Genomic DNA, 17,462 nt, shown 5'->3' with positions numbered 1-17,462 from the left:
GAGTAAGATGTCAGAAGTGGACATTTCTGGGGAAGCTATGCGTTGAAAATTCTCTGTAAAGCAAAATACTTGAGAGTTTCAGGGTTACCCCTGCTTTGATCGGGAGGAGTGGGGATAGTTGGGCCAGATGACCTTCTGAGGCCTATTTCAAGCTAAATTATTCTGCTGTTACGGAGAGATTTCAGTGATGGAGGTGTAGCTAGACTCTTCTGCAGAGTCTTGAAACAGCAGCTGAATAGAGTCATGACTAATTTAGTATTTAATCTGCTCTGTTTTCTTTAAACAAGAAAAGTAAGCAAGAGTGCCCAGGTTCCAGAGAGAGTCAAAGGTGGGACCACCCTTTTACAGGAGGAAAGCAACAGACATTAATTCCACAAATCAAAGAGTCTCTTTCCTAGACAGAATTGCACTCAGCTTTTGTGAAAGGTTCCTAATTTGTTTTGGCTCTTTCTAAAACCCACACAATTCTAGTTAGTCACATTTTCCATTCCGGGTATTATGTTAAGCTGTCCAAGTGAATTTTCGTTAGAAATGCTACTTAATGGGAGATGTACAAAAGCGCTATAGCATTGCAGATAAGTTCTTTAGTGAAATTGATTCTCATTAAAATCACTCAGTCTCTACTAGATAATGGAAAATAACAAGTTGCTCATAACCTGGCAAACTTGGGACCTATGTCAAGCATTAACCAGTATTGCTGTAGTTAGTATAACCTGGCATTATATTAATTATGTGGAACATGCACAATAAAGAGCTTTTTGACGAGAATGAAAGCACTGAAATGAAGTAAAAAAAAAAAAAAAAAGCAAGCACGATAAAGGACCAGAGGCAGTAGTACCTTTGTGCCTGGAGTGCAAATTTTGTGGTATTCCATATTTAGTATCATATTAAAATAGCATTTGAGCATATATTTGTGGTTGCAGTTACTGTGGGCAGAACTTGTAGTGCAGGAAACAAACAGTTTGGGACCTGGATTCTGATCTCTTGTCACTCTTTGTGATTATTGACTTAGCTTATTTCAAGAGTAATACTAGTGATTTAACCTTGTTCGGACCAATAAGCAGAGTAGCATTCGAAGGAATTTTTTTTTTTTATTTATTCTATGAATCTGTAATCTGACACCACATTTTACAGTGTAGGATTTGCTGAGTGGGACATAAAGATTATATGTTAAAATTAATTAACAGTGCATCTCTGAAAAGCTCCAACTTTTTAAATACTGACCTTAATTTGCTGCAGATTTCTTTCTAAAATCTGCAGAGTTCTGCATTAAGAAAGTACATTATTGTGATAGGTAACTTTTATGATTAATTTCCCTGAGAAGTTCTGAAATTAGTGGTGTGGTTTTTTTAACTTGTTGCTTTGTGTCTGAATAAGGTATGCATTTGTGAATTCCTTGCAGCAGGATCCATTTTTGCTGTACTTAAAAATAGCAGATTTTTGCCACAATTGGAAAATGTTTCTCAGACTATAGCTAAAGGCAATTCCTGATTTTAGTCTAGCACTTTCATATTTCTTCATATCAGTGTTTTAACCTGTTAAGTGATACGCCTTGTAATTCTGCAGTTCTTTCTTTAGATACTAATTTTAATCTAGTGCTAACGCTCTGCAGAAAAAGCTATGGAAGCACTGTGGGAGATTTGGATCCTGTGTAGCTTTGCCCCTCCTATTCACAAGTAACAAACAGCAATATATTCTTTATTTTAACATGCTGTCTGCTAAAATTACCTGTTGCCTCTACTTCAGTGTGTCAAGCTCTGTACCTGGTTACACTTACACCCAAGTTGATGTGTGACACAGGGACGACCATAAACCTGTGGTCCATTGCCAGCTCAACGCCGCTTTGCCAGCGGGTCCGCAGGCAGCCGGTCGGTGTGCTGAGCCGTTGTTAGGATGTACAGTCCCTGGTGCTTCGAGATGGGCTCTCTTGTGGCACCTGAGACTGCACTTGTATGTTCGCAACACCTCTGCGGGCCAGTCAGGCGTAAGGGGTGGTGTTGGTGTGGTTTTCCTTCAAGGGACAGTCAAAGCACTTACCTTCCTTCAGTCCACCGCAAAGACTAGCATGAGGATGGTGAGCGAGGGTGGAGAAGCTGGACAGCTTGCTAGGGAAAGCAGAGGAGTGGGTGGCAGTGCTGTCTTGTGTACATGTGGTTGTTTTGTGAGCCTATTAGAAGATGAAGGTTTGTACAACCAAAAGGTACAAGCCAATTATTAGACTGAATTCACATTTAGTTTTCATAAGGTGTAGGGAACAGAATGGTGGTTGTAAAATGTTATATTGCTATATTTAATAAATTGAAAAAGTTTATAGAAAGCATATTAGAAAATGTAACATATTAATTATTGTCAGGCTAAGCCTGGAAACAGGCCTTTGCTCATACACTTTTTCTTTTTTGAGCAGTGGTATTCTGCCAGTGGAAGGTACTGCTCAAATTTCACATGAAACTGCATCCTAACCAGCAGTGATAAAAGTATGTTGTACTTGTTACAGAACATAGCAGGAATAATAACACTGTTGCCATCCTCACTTATTTCATGTAAAAATTATGCTTTGTTTAAAGGGAAAAAATCATGCACTGAAATGTTCTACCATTTGCTTCTAATATGTGCACCCTTCCCCTTGAGGCCTTGTCTATTTTATTAATTCAATTCTTAAATTAGACTTCTGAAAAGTTTTGGAAATTCAAAATTAACCCTTTTTTATCATAATGAAACACAGTCTTTGCAGTGAAGAAGGGAACTGGTTGTTGGGGTTTTTTTTCTGTCAATGCTGTCAAAGACAAGACAGACTTAGGTGTAACAACTGCAACAGTAGCAGGAATTGTGAATCAGGAGTGGAATTACATTTTTAAAACAATGTATTTTTGAATGAAGTCTATTGGAATTCTGATGTACTGTTTTCAATATGATCTCTATTTGTATATTGTTAAAAGGTTTACAACAAAAAAGAAGTGTTTGAATTCTTTAATCTGAAACAGACTAATGCACACAGAGGTAAAACATTAGCAAAAGGTCACGCCGCACATTAACACTAAGTTTGGGAATAGAACCCAAGCACTGTCTACTGGGAAGGAGGATGTGTTAATTCTGGTTCTTTGTGAACAGAGGGGAGCAAGGATATTCGTAGCGTGTGTTGTAACAGTTGACGCAATCTGAACTATTCTTACGCTACCAGATACTCTGAAGTAATAAATAAGTATGTGTGAGACACAGCCAATACCTCAGAGTGAGAAATCCACACATTCTTTTATTGTCTTTGATTTTGTGCTGTAACCATTGTGCAGGTCTGGACTGTATTACTGCTGTTTACTCCTTCATGTTTTACTTTTGGCAGTACAAATATGGCACACACAGCAGACTGGTGGGTGAATGGATGAGTGGGTTTTGATGTTTATGGCATAATTTAAAACAGTGTAAATGAAACTTCAGATTTGCATCTCAGTATGGCTATATTTTATAAAATAAGGTTTTATAGAAGAAGAGAAGCTGGAGAAGTGAGGGAAGAGGTGGACGGAGGATGGAGCTGGGCTGGTCCACAAGTGTCTGGGGTGTGTTGCCTTGCTCTCTCTAAGAGCTGCTTTCACACTAGTCATTTCTGCCTGCATCAGTGTGGCAAATGCGCAGGAGATGTTTTAGAGCTTCTGTGACATAGGGGTTCTGGTGCCTTCTGACAGAAATGAACAACTGGGCATAATTTTTAGACTAGATTTAACCAAATACCTGATCTGATCTTTCAGGTCTTTGGATCCCAAACATATTCATTATTATTTGAATAATTTATTTTATACACTCTCATCAGCATATTCAGGCTATAGAAAATATTTCTTATGGAGAAAGATTCCCTATGTAAAGGGAATATTTTTGCATTATTGTTAATCTTATATTTTTGGTTTGGTCATTTTCATGTTTGCCAAGGCCCTGTGGCCAGATTTGATACTTATTGTATTCCAGATACATTCAGTTACCAATGTGATCAGTTTTCTGTACTTCGGGTAATTTTTTTAACCCCATCATATGACAGATAACTTGCTTGTTGAAAGCAAAAAGCTTGTGCATGTTATTAATTTTTTCTTGATTTTTTTTTTTTTTTTGGTGAGCAAGGGATTATTTCATTCCTTGTGCTCCATCAACCCAGCTGGTCTGATTTATTAAGTCACATCCATGATACCCATGACCTTGGAAAAGTCATAAAAATTTCAAATACCCTCTGCTATTCTCCCATGTCACTTTAAAGGACTGTCCTAATGGGGTAAATGGCAGGAAGCAGAAAGAAATATGCTACATGGATAATTTTTTTTTTTCCCCCTCTTGGTGTTACGTTTAGTTTAGAAGACTTCATTTATGTTTTGAGAAGCCAGATTTTGTAACTCAAATAACCTAGGATAACCTGAATTCTGCATTTGGAACATTGGTTTTAATAATTGACATTTATATGCATTTTCAGACCACATTTTGGCCATTTTGCAGAAATCAGAGAAGTAAGGCTTCCTCAGTGCAACAGTTACTATGAATGTGGTATAAAATCCAAATATATTTGTGGAGTTGGTGTAATAGCTATCTTTTGAGGAATTCTGATCTTCTTAGTCCTGAAAGATAGTTTTTAATTGGTGTTTAGAGGGAGTAAGCCCTTGTGTCACAAACTGTGAATATTTGGAAACAGGATATGTGTTTAAGAGGAGCTATGAATAATGTGGCACACAGTTAAATTCTACTGAATTTAGCAGGTTTTTTTGCCCGAAGGACTGGCTTTTTTTTTAGTACACTTTCATTATCAAGGACCCATAAAACATGGAGGGAAGTCAGAGCAGAATTTGTGTGCACAATGGAGATACCCAAATATAACTTTACTTCCCTCCAAAATCATATGAGTAGTCCATTGAGCAGAATAATTGCATGCAGCTCTGGCTCAGAAGAAAACAGTTGTTTCTTGTTTACCCCTTCACTGTGGCCTCTTCTTTTCAGATGCAATTAAAGAATCCGTTAAAATCAAGTGAAGTGCATTACTGGAGGACACATGTGGTGACTTTCTTTCCTTAATCAAATACTACAGCTTAACAACAAAGACTACATAAAAGATTTTAGCATGACACTGTTTCAAATTTAATGTTGTAGTTTTTCCTGGTATACCAGCACCAGACTTTATGCACCTTGTGGGGTTTTTTTGTAGTAGTGGTAATGTAAAAGGGTAAGGAGCATTTTCACCTAGAACTGTATGTTTCTGACGAACTCCCATGTTCCCATAGCAATTTTAGTAACCACACGCTGTTTTACTGGAAGAGTGACTTGAGGATATTGCCTGATCTCTCTCTACCTCCCATGGTAAACCTTCTGTTTGTTTTGTGAATTTAGTAGTCAGAGGTGCGTGATAAAACTTGCCATCTCTTACTTAATGACACTTCACAGCCAGTAAGACTCCAAACTGCTACACAACTTTCCTTTTTACTTCATTAAGCAACACAGAGGAACAGATCACAACAATTGTTTTCTATCCTGATGCCTCATATTGACTGAAACATTTAAGTCTAAAAATAGATAACTACCATAAAATAAAAGGATTAAATGGGGGAAGAGACATCTTCACAGCTCCAAATGGGTCTAAAGAAGAAGAAGAAGTGCAGAAAGACCCCAGTCAAGAAAATTGAGTTTTTTCAAATGAGTGAAGCATGAGTTAGAGAGGGAGTACAAAAGGTTAAGCTCTGCTTATCATAGTAGGTTATATTAGAAATAAAATTTAGGTGGGGTTTTTTTCAGCAAAACAACACTAGAGGAGCAAACTGTCTTTCTCTAGTGACAACAGTTAAACTGTAGTGATGCTTAAAATAATCTATGTGCTGTTTTGCACAGAACATTACTGTCTCAAAAGTCCTTTAATAACTGGCTGACCTACCTGCATCTTTGATGCTTTAAGGATATGGCAGCAGTAGTCTTATACTCCTCCTCACATACCAAAATGACTTGCAATATAAATTGTTTTCTTGTGGTTATGGAGTTTGTAATTTCCCCTGTGTTTTCTGGTTTTCAAGAGTTGTAAATACAAAAAAAAAGCAAACACATTTTCTCCTTTCTCCCTGCCTTCTCTCCAACAACAACAATAACAAAAAACATTGGACACCCCCACCCCCACCCCCCACCCCCCATTCATTTATAATAGCGGTTTGGCACATGGTAGCTTATTAGTTAAAAGGCAAATAGACTCAATGTTTGTATTACTCTAGCTTCATTTTTTTTCTACAAGCAGTAGATCAGGCAAAAAGTTCAAGAAAAGGAGGTGAAGAGTGGACAGGGAAAGAGAAAGTGTGCTGTGTGTGCAAACCATTGTATGCATGGAAAACACTTCTATGGCCTTGGAAGAAGCCTACAAGTCAGTAAGACTAAAACTTGATTTCCACAGTGTGTGGTTGTGAATCTTTAGTACATATACAGGTTTGAAAAGAGTGGCTTTTCTGTTGTGGGTGGGGATAGACCACAGTTCATGGCTAAAGACTGTGGTGGTGGTAACTGAGCCTGGGTTTTGCTGAGACCTTGTTATTTTGCTTGTGAGTTCAGATTTCACTGGAAATTCAGCAATCATTGAGATGACACATTAGCAAAAAAAGCTTGCCACTGTAATAGGCATGCAGTGTGACACAACAAACTGTGGGCAGCACATAAGGGGGTGGAAAAAAGATAACCTGCTATTGTTTATGCTATTTTTACGTTGCATTGAGGATAGATAATTTGTAAAAGCAGAGCATAAATATGTAATGACTTTTTTTTCCTCTTGTCCTATAAGGAGAATAAGTTGTGGAGTCTTGTGCTTATACTTTTTCATTGGTCCTTCACTCATTGCAAACAAAGACCTGCGTTCTTAATTTATGTATTAATGGAACCTCTAGCCAGCTACCTTCAGTGTAAAATGGCGACCATGCGGATTACTTCTATAATATTGCCTGGAAATACTCCAGAACGCAGTGCCGTGGGTTAGAACACACTGAAATAATCTTGCACTTGAAAATGAGAGCTCTACAATTGTGATTGTTTCTGTCCTTCAGGCAAAACAGGACAAAGATCTGACTCCTACAGAAAATAATTGTGAAATATTGCCCCAGATTCTCACTATTTCTTTATTTGTGTTTTTGTTATTTTAACCTGCTTATTCATTTAGGTGATGATTTCTTAAGTGATGTCTAGGTTGTCAGGTTCAGTTACGGCCTTTTTATAAAATAATGTTAACTTTGAGAATTTGACATTTTTTTTGTCTGTCATTTCCTCCCTTGTTCTGGCTTCATAAATCTTGCCCTGAATGTCAGGCCATTTCAACATATTTTTCCAACACAAATCTGAAATATTGAAACCACTAAATTGAAAATACTGAAATATTTGAATTGAAAATGCTGAAATTGGGCTTTGTGTAGCAAGCTTAGCCACAGTTTGATAAGTAATTGATTTCCCCAGTTCTACATTGAATTAATCTAAGAGGAAGCCAGTGGGAATTCCCCTCTGCTGTATTTTAGGATTCTTCCTGCATGATTTCCTATCAGGATCCACAGAGATCATGTCAGTGAGCAATTGGTTAAAGTAATTAGTTAAGTAGACATAAATTCAACCTCTGCCTTAGCACTAATGAAACTGCAGAGGCTGATTGTATTCTTCTGCTGCAACAAGAAAAAACAGGAAAATTTTTGTTGTGATTTTGAAGAAAATGTTGAGTAGGTGCAAAAATTCATTACTATTACCATGGTAAAGGCATTACTGATGCCGACTCCTTGTTTGGGGCAAATTCCATAAAGCATTATAAGTATGTCTATACCATGTGTGCTGACAGACCCAGCAATAATTTGGTGTACTCATGCAGCACCCCAGTCCTGGGAGTGGACAATGGCAGTGGAGAGCAGAAGGGAGCAAGCTTTTGGAATAGAAGATGACCCATGAGGGTTCTTATGTTAAAATACTGGATGACATGACTGTGTGACTTAGTTCAATAACTTATTTTTTTAGAGCTGCCAAATACTTAGTCCTGTTTCCTAAGAAAAATAAAAAAAAAAACCCCAAAACAAACCAGAACCAAACGCATCACCAAACTTCTGGATTATTTTTATTTTCTTGATTCAGGTTAAAAAAAAATCAGTTGCTCCCACTTCTGTGCTAGGAAGGAATGTATTTAAACAAATATGTGGGGAACCAATAATAAGGGTTGGCAGTGCTCCTTTAAAAGATGTGCAGTACAGTCTGCTAATTGACTTGAGGTATCAGACTGAAAATGTTAAGCTTTTTAAATAGGACTTTTATTATCCCATTATCTTGTTTCTTAATTAAACTCTAAATCAGAGGTTGTTTTAATTACCACTAGAGATTTAAAAAAAAAAGTATAAGCTGATACCTTATTAACATTGCAGTGGTAGTCTGCAGATCTGGTAGCACCAAGGCCAAGTTGTAAAACCCCATTCATTGTTGAACACCAACTCTTTAGGTCATAAGACGTTATAAACACTCTACCACTTTCCTTCATCATAAACTTCAAATGTATCCATTGTGCATGTTTTAGAAGTGTCTTGGCTTTAATTAACTCAGCCTGTAAGAGGAAAGGATTGTAAGGTAAGGGGAACAAGTATACAAGTGGTTACTCACAGTTGCCAAATTTTACTGTGAGTACTAAGACTTGCTTTCGTATAAACTCACAGCATAAAATAATCATGAAGCAAAGCTTAAAAATGTAGGCAAAAAGTTTGTCTTCATATTTGGCTATGATCGGCTTAGTCTCTCTTATGAATTTGTTATGCTGAGCTTGAAGTACTTCATGTTTTTACAAGATATAAATAAGTTTTCTTCCACAATTTGCTGGAATATTGGAGCATGGAAATATTTTTAAAAAAAACAACCAACCAACCAACCCCCTGAAGAATAGTTGAGCATTGAGGACTAAGGGAACATCTGCATCTGTGGCCTATTACTTCCATTTGGGTTTGGAGACATTTCCAAAAAACATCATTATATCAGAGAATCCTGGGACATTTTGCCCTAATTTGAGATTTGTGCATGCAGCAAGTTTACCTTGCCATCCTTGCACTGTACAACTCAATGTGAGCAGACGTGTTGCCTGAGACCAGTGCAACACTTGCAGTAAATGCTTGCAGTGCTGCAGGCTGCAGTATTTTTAACATGATTTTTTCAATTTGCCTTTTTCTCCCAGGTTTCTCACGTGAGAGTCTTAGGTTTCATTTCTTCTGAGGAGGAGTGGGCTCTTTCTGACTGAGACCCAAGTGCCTCTTCTTGTTGTCCAAAAGGACAGCCTTCACCATGGTTACCAGATAGAAATATAAGAACTTGCATACTTGTTTGCAGAATTCCTTTTGAATGCTGACATCCACATTACTGTTACTGGATTACTCACGAAGAGTAATTCTTTGCTGGAAAGTAGTGAATCTTTTCTTGTATGAAGAGAATGGTGTGTAAAAAAATGGTGAAATTCAGATCAGTATTTATTCCAGCTCTTAAAAAACTGAAGCTTTCAGATCAGAGATTCTGTTTGCATATTATCTCTGATTTGCATCAAGAAAGGAGGAGGTTATTAGAATGTGTTTATAAAGTATGTTAATAAATGTTTGATGATTTGAACATTGTGATGTCTGGAAGTTGGATAAAATACTTACTGAAACAGCTGGACAGCTACTCATATGTTCTTTTGTGCAAATCCAACACAGGTTGATATAACTTTCTATTATTTTATTTTAATTTACAATTTGAAGTTATCATATTTTAAAGTGCAAATGATCTACACGTGAAAATCTGTTCTACTGGGATAATGTAGCCTTTTAAAAGAAACACATTGATTGTAATCTGTCAAGACAGTATTGAAAAGATAGCTCCCAACTCCCTTAATTGAATAATAAATAATAAATCACTCAAATTAGCATTTTTTAAAAAGTGAAAATAAACAAAAGCTTAAAAAAATGCAAATGTTTGCATCGAAGTAAGGATACATAGTGCATGTAGCCTTCATAATCCAACAAGCATCCATGCTCTGGTTTCTTCTACTGTGGTGGGTTGACCCTGTCTGGAGGCCAGGTGCCCCCCAAAGCTGCTCTGCCACTGCCCTCCTTCACTAGACAGGGGAGAAAAGGTATAACGAAACGCTTGTGGGTCGAGATAAGGACAGGGAGAGATCACTCACTAAGTATCGTCACGGGCAAAACAGACTGAACTTAGAAAAAAAATCATCTAATTTATTACCAAGCAAAACAGAGTAGAGTAATGAGAAACAGAACCAAATCTTAAAACACCTCCCCCCACCCCTCCCTGCTTCCCAGGCCCAACTTCACTCCCCATTTCTCTCCCTCCTCCCCCCAGCGGCACAGGGGGACGGGGAATGGGGGTTGTGGTCAGTTCCTCACACGTTGTTTCTGCCACTCCTTCCTCCTCAGGGGGAGGACTCCTCACACTCTGCCCCTGCTCCAGCGTGAGGTCCCTCCCACAGGAGACAGTCCTCCACCAACTGCTCCAGCATGGGTCCCTCCCACGGGCTGCAGACCCTCAGGAACAGACTGCTCCAGCGTGGGTCCCCCACGGGGTCACAAGTCCTGCCAGCAAACCTGCTCCGGCATGGGCTTCTCTCTCCACAGGGCCACAGGTCCTGCCAGGAGCCTGCTCCAGCATGGGCTTCCCAGGGGGTCATAGCCTCCTTTGGGCATCCACCTGTTCCAGCATGGGGTCCTCTATGGGCTGCAGGTGGATATCTGTTCCACCATGGACCTCCATGGGCTGCAGGGGGACAGCCTGCCTCACCATGGTCTTCTCCAGGGGCTGCAGGGGAATCTCTGCTCTAGCGCCTGGAGCACCTCCTGCCCCTCCTTCTGCACTGACCTTGGTGTCTGCAGAGTTATTGCTCTTACATCTTCTCACTCCTCTCTTCTGGCTGTTGTTGTGCAGGTTTTTTTCCCCTTCTGAACTCTGTTATCTCAGAGGCCCTACCACCATCGCTGATGGGCTCAGCCTTGGCCAGCGGTGGGTCCGTCTTGGAGCTGGCTGGCATTGGCTCTGTTGGACATGGCGGAAGCTTCTAGCAGCTTCTCACAGAAGCCACCCCTGTACCCCACCTCTGGCTACCAAAACCTTGCATGGAAATTCAATACATCTATGTATTCGAGTGTCTTCTACTTTGTTGTATTTTGCATTTAATTAGGTTTAATCTTGTGAAGGGTAAAACTATGGTTTAGGTCTAAGGGACTCCTTAGGTACTGTAAGTTTGAACTGCACAGGAGAAATACTGAACAATACATAAAGAAAACTGCACGTACAACCCATTCACTTCAGTGCAGCTAATTATTTGCAGATATAGGGGGCAGTTTTAGTCTGCAGAACTGGTATTCACATTTGCACCTTTGTGCAGCAGAGAACTGTCTGCTGTTTCATTAATGCCTGTTTCAGCCAGGCATTTGTTCTCCTTGTTTGAGCCATTACTGCACTACCCTACAGGTGGTAAGGCGGTAGAAAATGAACTTTATCATCTAGAGCCACTAAATATAGGATGGAGAGAATGGTGCATTTTAACTACTCCTGTTTAAAATATGTTCAGCACAATTAAAAGTTGGTTTCTAATCAAAGTGTAAGGCTTCAGTGCACAGAAAATAAAACCAACTCCTGGAAAAAAGCAATATATGAAGCAAAGCCACTTCCAGGCGGGTTTATCAACACACCTAAGCTTCTTATCTCAGTGTCCGCCTTTCACAAATGCGTACAGTTGTGGCCTACTTACTTCTTCCAATTACTTTAACAATTTTCTAAATGCCTGTAAGCATTGGCTGCTATGTGAAAAAAATATTCTCCCACAGTGTGCCCGGTTCAAATGCAGTTATAAGTTCATCAGCCTTTTCCTGTTGTAGCATCTTCTGCAGTATTTCAGCTTAATTAGTTTCAGAACTCTGTTTAAAAGAACACAGCTATATTTCATATCCATTGAAGCTTTCACATTGCTTTGAAGTTTTCACAGTATCTAAAGAGTGGGAAAGGAAGCACTTCATGAAGTTTTGCAATAACAATAAAATATTAAAAATGTTTTATAAGCTCAATAATGACAAAGGAAAGGGTGTTTTTGCTGGTTGTTCCAGTTTCATGTGTATTTTTTAGGATTATATATATTTTTCTGAAATATAGCAAGAACATTCAGTGTTCAATACAACACTGAATTTAATTTTAGTTTTATAGTGTTGTTGTGCATCTTATTCTGGCTCAGCTTTCTATTAATGATGTATTTGTTGGAATTTAATTCCATACCATAGTTTTTGTAGGAAATATATCAGCAGCTTAAACATACTTTTGATTTTAGGGATTTTTTTGGTTTGTGTTTTTTGGGGTTTTTTGGTGGTTGGGTTGGTTTTTCTTTTGGTCTAAGGAACAGCTTGGTGCTTCTAGCCAAATTTCATGGCTTCCAAGTTAAATTTCATATTAAGTATAGGGAAGAAAGATCATTACGGTGTTTATGTTTTCAAAAGGAAGAATCCTAAGAGGGAAGCCTTTCTGAATAGTATCCAGAAAGCAAGGGGTATTGAATGTATTCATTTGGTATTGTTGTTTGTACTGTGCAATATAGCTTGGGCTGAGGTATCTGTTGTCAAACAGCTATCATTGCCATCAGGGGTTATGGTTTAGGATTACTGGATGCTCTTGACAACACGCTGTTGATATCCATTCTGTGCTCTTTCAAAAGTGTCCCACAAGTCTTTATGTCAAGGGATGGTCCTAGTCAGACATTGTAGGATGCATCATGCCGTCCAGTCAACTGCCTTATCCCGGTGAGGCTGCTTTACTGGTGCTTCCTGTGCTTCAGGTGATGCCCTGGAGGTTTCTCTGGCTTTGAGCCAGTGCTGTTTGCAGCTGCTCTCCTGCTTCTGGGATGATTTTTCTTCCTTTCATATTCCATCTTGAGAAGAAGGAGTATTGCAAAGGAAGAACAGCATTAACGTATGTTTTACTTCAGGCAAAGTATTGAACTACGATCTTTGTAATAATTGAGTCTTGAGCTTTATCACAGGTAGTCATGTTAGTCTTGTGGAAAGAGGACATTATGAATTTTTTCTGGTCATAGGGTGTGCTGAAGTTATTGAAAGATTCCTTTGGGTAGAATAGCGGAAGAGCATGGCACTTTACTTGAAAATTATAGTGGAGGTGCATGCTGTAGACATTTTCTTGCTACTTCTTGCTGGTGTGCTTCAAATTTGGGTTTTGGACAGAACAAATTACATCTAGAAAAGAGGAAAAAAAAAGGAATCTGTTGGCATCTTGGGATGCAGATACATATTTTTAGGGCACTAGTCTGAGAATGTGCTTTGCATAGCCACCAGTAGTTGGTGGATATTAACAATTTGGACATTGTTAACAGATACCATGATCAGATAAAGCTGTCCTGTGATTGTGTTGCACAGTTCTCATGTCACTGAGAAATCGAGGCATGTGGAAGAAACCACCCAAGGTTGGAGCTCACTCCTGATAGTCCTGATAGATCCATACTGTGATTTAAATCATTGTAAATGCCTGGTTGGATTTCCAGAGGGCAGAGCACCCAGATAGCCTGTAATTTTAACCTTGTGGTTCTTCTTCTCGTATAAATACTAATTTTAAAAAATGTATTCTCTTGTAGTAGTATCTTTATGTTTTCTATCCACAAATGCCACAAATGCCTGATACTCTCTTGGAATTTAAGGAAAGAGCCACACTAAGAATTATTAGATTTTCAGTGTCACATTTGATTTAGGAGTTTGTTATTTTAGCCATTTTCCTCAATCATCTTCTTTTTTCAAAGACTCTGCCATTAAAATAAAAGCTCTGTTCTTGATCTGTTTCAAAACTAATGAGCAAACCCTGTTTTGGGGAAAAAAATCTTATCTTTTTGTAGCTCTTATACCAGCAAGAATGTCTTCCCCAGGTCAGCAGCAGGAGGAAAAATTACAGTGAAATGGAAAATCAGTGGTGCTACAGTTTTTTAAAGATAATTCTGAAGTGGTGATTTTTAGAAAAAAAACATGTTAATTTAAATTATCATTATATCTTCTTCATTTGTTGTCATGGAATCCTTCATAATGTTAATTAGTGAATCAAATACATTCAATAATCATACAATTCTTGTTAAATGAGTGATGTTTAGAGAACCAATGAAAATATTGATGCCTACTGAGATTATTGTATACTTTCAAAGAAGACTAAATATGTGTAAGCAGAGAATGCCATTTAGGCTCTAAGGACAAATCACACAGTGAAAGGTTTTTGCCAAAGACACCTAATATGCTGGTTATAGGTAAAGAACTGTGTGCTCACAGAGTTGAAAAGGAATTGAGCGCGTATGCTGCTTGGTCTAATTATAATGTTACAGATGGCCATTACATAAGGAATGCCTCCAAATCAGTATTGTCCATGCAGAGAGACTTCTAAGTATTCCTGATCCTGAAAGATCCGCAGCTCGCTGTTTCTCTCCAGGAATGTAGCTCTCAAAGCAGCTTCCCTTCCAAGTTACCTTCTCTCTCATACCAACCCCAGTATTTACAGTCGATTTTCTCTCACCCTTCTTAATGTGTTTGGTTTTTTTTTTCCTATATGCATGCAGCAGGCTGGACCACCTACTAGATGGAGACAGTTAAATTCTATTAAACATAAATGACATATTCCCTGCCTAGGGTCTTTTCATTACAAGTAAGAATACGGTGATGCGGAGACTGAATTTAGCTGAAAGGGAGTAAACCTAGCTAGCAAAGGAATATCATACAGAAGCCATAATTGCCTAAGCCAAATTTGGTTTGAAGTGCCTATGAAAACTGGCACCGAGTTTTCAATAACAGCAGTAATTAGGATCAGTGTGTTAGCAAGTGATCTGCAAGTGCAAGCTCTAGTGAACTGGAAGGAAAAGTACTTCCTAACTGTTGTTATGATCAATACAACAGTGGTTGAAATTGGGGGAAAAATTACGCAATTTAAGTGAAGTTTAGGACTAATACAGCATTAGACATTAAATATATCTATCCTATTTTCATACTGAATGAAAGTGCTTTCTTTCCCACCTCTCGGTAAAGAGCTCATCACCTTTTCTACCTCCATGGACAGTACCTAAAGAAGAGGCTTGTGGTTATATCGGTGGTCCATATAGCTCACATTTTTAACTAAGCATGCACTTCTGTGTTTAGGTATGTCCAAATTCTATTACTTTTAAAATACAAAAGTGCATGTAAACTTGACCTCTGAATCTGCAGCCAGGTTTAAGTAGTGTAGTCTTCTACCAGTGTCTCCACAGTTTTAGGAGATGTGTGTGTTTTCCTGCAGCTGATTGGGGAAGAGTTGTGAAGGGTCTGAACACAGGGGACTTGGGATGTGCCTATACATCTGCTTTGCAGGATGCACATTCATAATCTAGCCAGAGTAATGTAAATAACTAGTGTGTTACATACTCAGGGTCATCGCCGAGGAAGGTCATTGTTAGTCCACGCTGGATTTCTGGCTGTGGATCTTTCATAACATTTGGCTTTTCATAGAATAATGCTCTTCCTTAGGATAACGTGCAACTTTTGAGTAGGACAAGCAGTGCTTTGGCAGTCCACTGCCTCCATGTTTGAAAGTAATAGCTGCCCCGCTAGGCTGCTAATGGTACGTTCATTTAAGTGTTACAGGTGTAGTATATAGACTAGATCGGAAAGATTTAGGTATGAGATGGATTGCAACAGCACGTATCAAGCTATTGTCTGGTCTCTGTAATTGTTAAGGTGCATGGTCTTAGCTGGTTCTAATTAGCGGTGAAAATCTGCTAAACAAATTGAAGAGAACTCACTCTTTTCAAGTGTTACTACTTTTAAGGACCCTTCTTTATTTATTTATCTTGAAATTGGAACCTTATTTTTAAAATGCATTAGTTCTTTGACATTTAAAGACTAAAATTTATTATTGGTATGATAGGCTTTTTGTGTTTGTATTTAATGACATGTTACATGACAAAGCTCCGTGTTTCTTTGAAGATTGAAATCTCTATGTAAAAGTTGGCCAGGATGCCGGGAGCTTGCTTACATTAAGTAGTGTGGTTAGAGTGGTTGACTAGTTGATTTAGTTTGTTCTACAGTGTAGCATGGAACAGATGTTAGTTTATTACCAGCTTTCTGTGGGATTACAATGTAAGGATGGGGAGAAAAAGCTAGAATTGGCAGACTGGTTAATTATGCAGAACAGCATGATCTATAAAGTTGCTGTCTGGTGCTGTTGTATTGGGATGTATTGCAGACATTAAAAATACTCTGGGTTTTTGTTTAAGGGAGAGCCTGACAAAACTGTTTCTATACCTTTAGGTATTCTAGATGATTATGTCAGAAAATGTGAGTTTTTTAGCCTTGGGCAAGAGTCTCTGAGCTGAGGAATACCTCAGAGTGAGGAGGGTTTATAGGGAAGTGCCTGCAAATAGTCTTATACCTCTGCACTATATGTACGAAAAGAGAAAATGTGGAAGGAATGACAATCGAAAAAGTGGAGTCTGAGCTTGTAACATGGGTAAGGCACAGGGCTGTAGAGAAGAGGACTGTCAGGATCTTCTGGTCTTCAACAACAGTAGTATTGTGTATAAACAGAAAAATGCCTCTTGCTCCCCTGATGTTTCTTGTCCCTATTAGTGCTGGTAAAAACTGTTCAGAATATTGTTCACCTGATGGCAAGGACTTAGTTCCCAGCTCTGCTTGTTAATATCCACTTCTTGTGTGCTACTGTTGTCTACAGCTTAAGGGTTTTTCTCCCTTTTCTTACATCCCTGATTTGTCTATAGAGAGCACTCTCATTGCCTCTCAGCCTTCATTTTACTAGGCTAATTAAACCAGGCACTGTTAGTATGCTCTTTGTACTATCCTCTCCTTTGTTCCCTGGTTATTCTCATAGCTTTTCTCTGCATGTGCTTCAGCTTAAATAATTTTTATTTTTTTTTAAGACAGGTGACCAGAAATGTTCACAGAGGTCCAGTTTATATCTTACCAGTTCCTTGTAAAATGGCTTTAATACATCCCCATCTCTTCTGAAAATTCCTCTCTTGATACAGCCAGATTGCAATTGCCTTTTTTGCAACTATATCTCTCTGACAGTTTGTATTCGTCCTGATTGATTAATGCATCTACGTCATTCCCCTCCTCTGTTATTTCCAGCTGATGATCCTCCAGCTTGCAGTAGAAATTCTTCCTGTTCCCAGAGTGCTTGACCTTGACTTTGTGCTATTGTATTTTGTCATTACTATCACTTCGGTCCTCAAAGGCTATTCAGTTCTTGCAATGTGATGGTCTGATCTTCTGTATTGATAATAGTTCAGTATTTTTTTTTATTTTTTTTACCAGTATCAAGTGTCATTATTGTGATCCAGTTTTTTTGTTCCATTTTTACTATAAGGTCAGCTCGCAGAATGGTTTGTAAGGAACTCCACTCTTAATCTCATTCTAGTCCAATAGTTTCCTTCCACACTGTAGCCTCACTTTTTCTTA

The 17,462-nt window shown here is 38.5% G+C and overlaps 1 protein-coding gene across 3 annotated transcripts in view; it reads left to right on the top strand.

Annotated features, from left to right (window-relative positions):
- COMMD10 (COMM domain containing 10) overlaps window positions 1–17,462 on the top strand; it is a 120,885-nt gene that overhangs the window by 50,561 nt on the left and 52,862 nt on the right. Inside the window, exon 6 of one of the 3 annotated variants that reach the window (XM_054809692.1) lies at window positions 6,776–6,967. The exons of the other annotated variants lie outside the window; for them this stretch is intronic. Within the exon in view, the coding sequence (XP_054665667.1) occupies window positions 6,776–6,967 (192 nt within the window). Of the gene's footprint in view, window positions 1–6,775; window positions 6,968–17,462 lie in introns of those variants that run through there. 3 annotated transcript variants of the gene reach the window in all.

The sequence above is a fragment of the Grus americana genome, chromosome Z (assembly GCF_028858705.1).
Source record: "Grus americana isolate bGruAme1 chromosome Z, bGruAme1.mat, whole genome shotgun sequence".
Taxonomy (NCBI): Eukaryota; Metazoa; Chordata; class Aves; order Gruiformes; family Gruidae; genus Grus; species Grus americana.
This window is presented reverse-complemented; position numbering and strand designations above follow the sequence as displayed.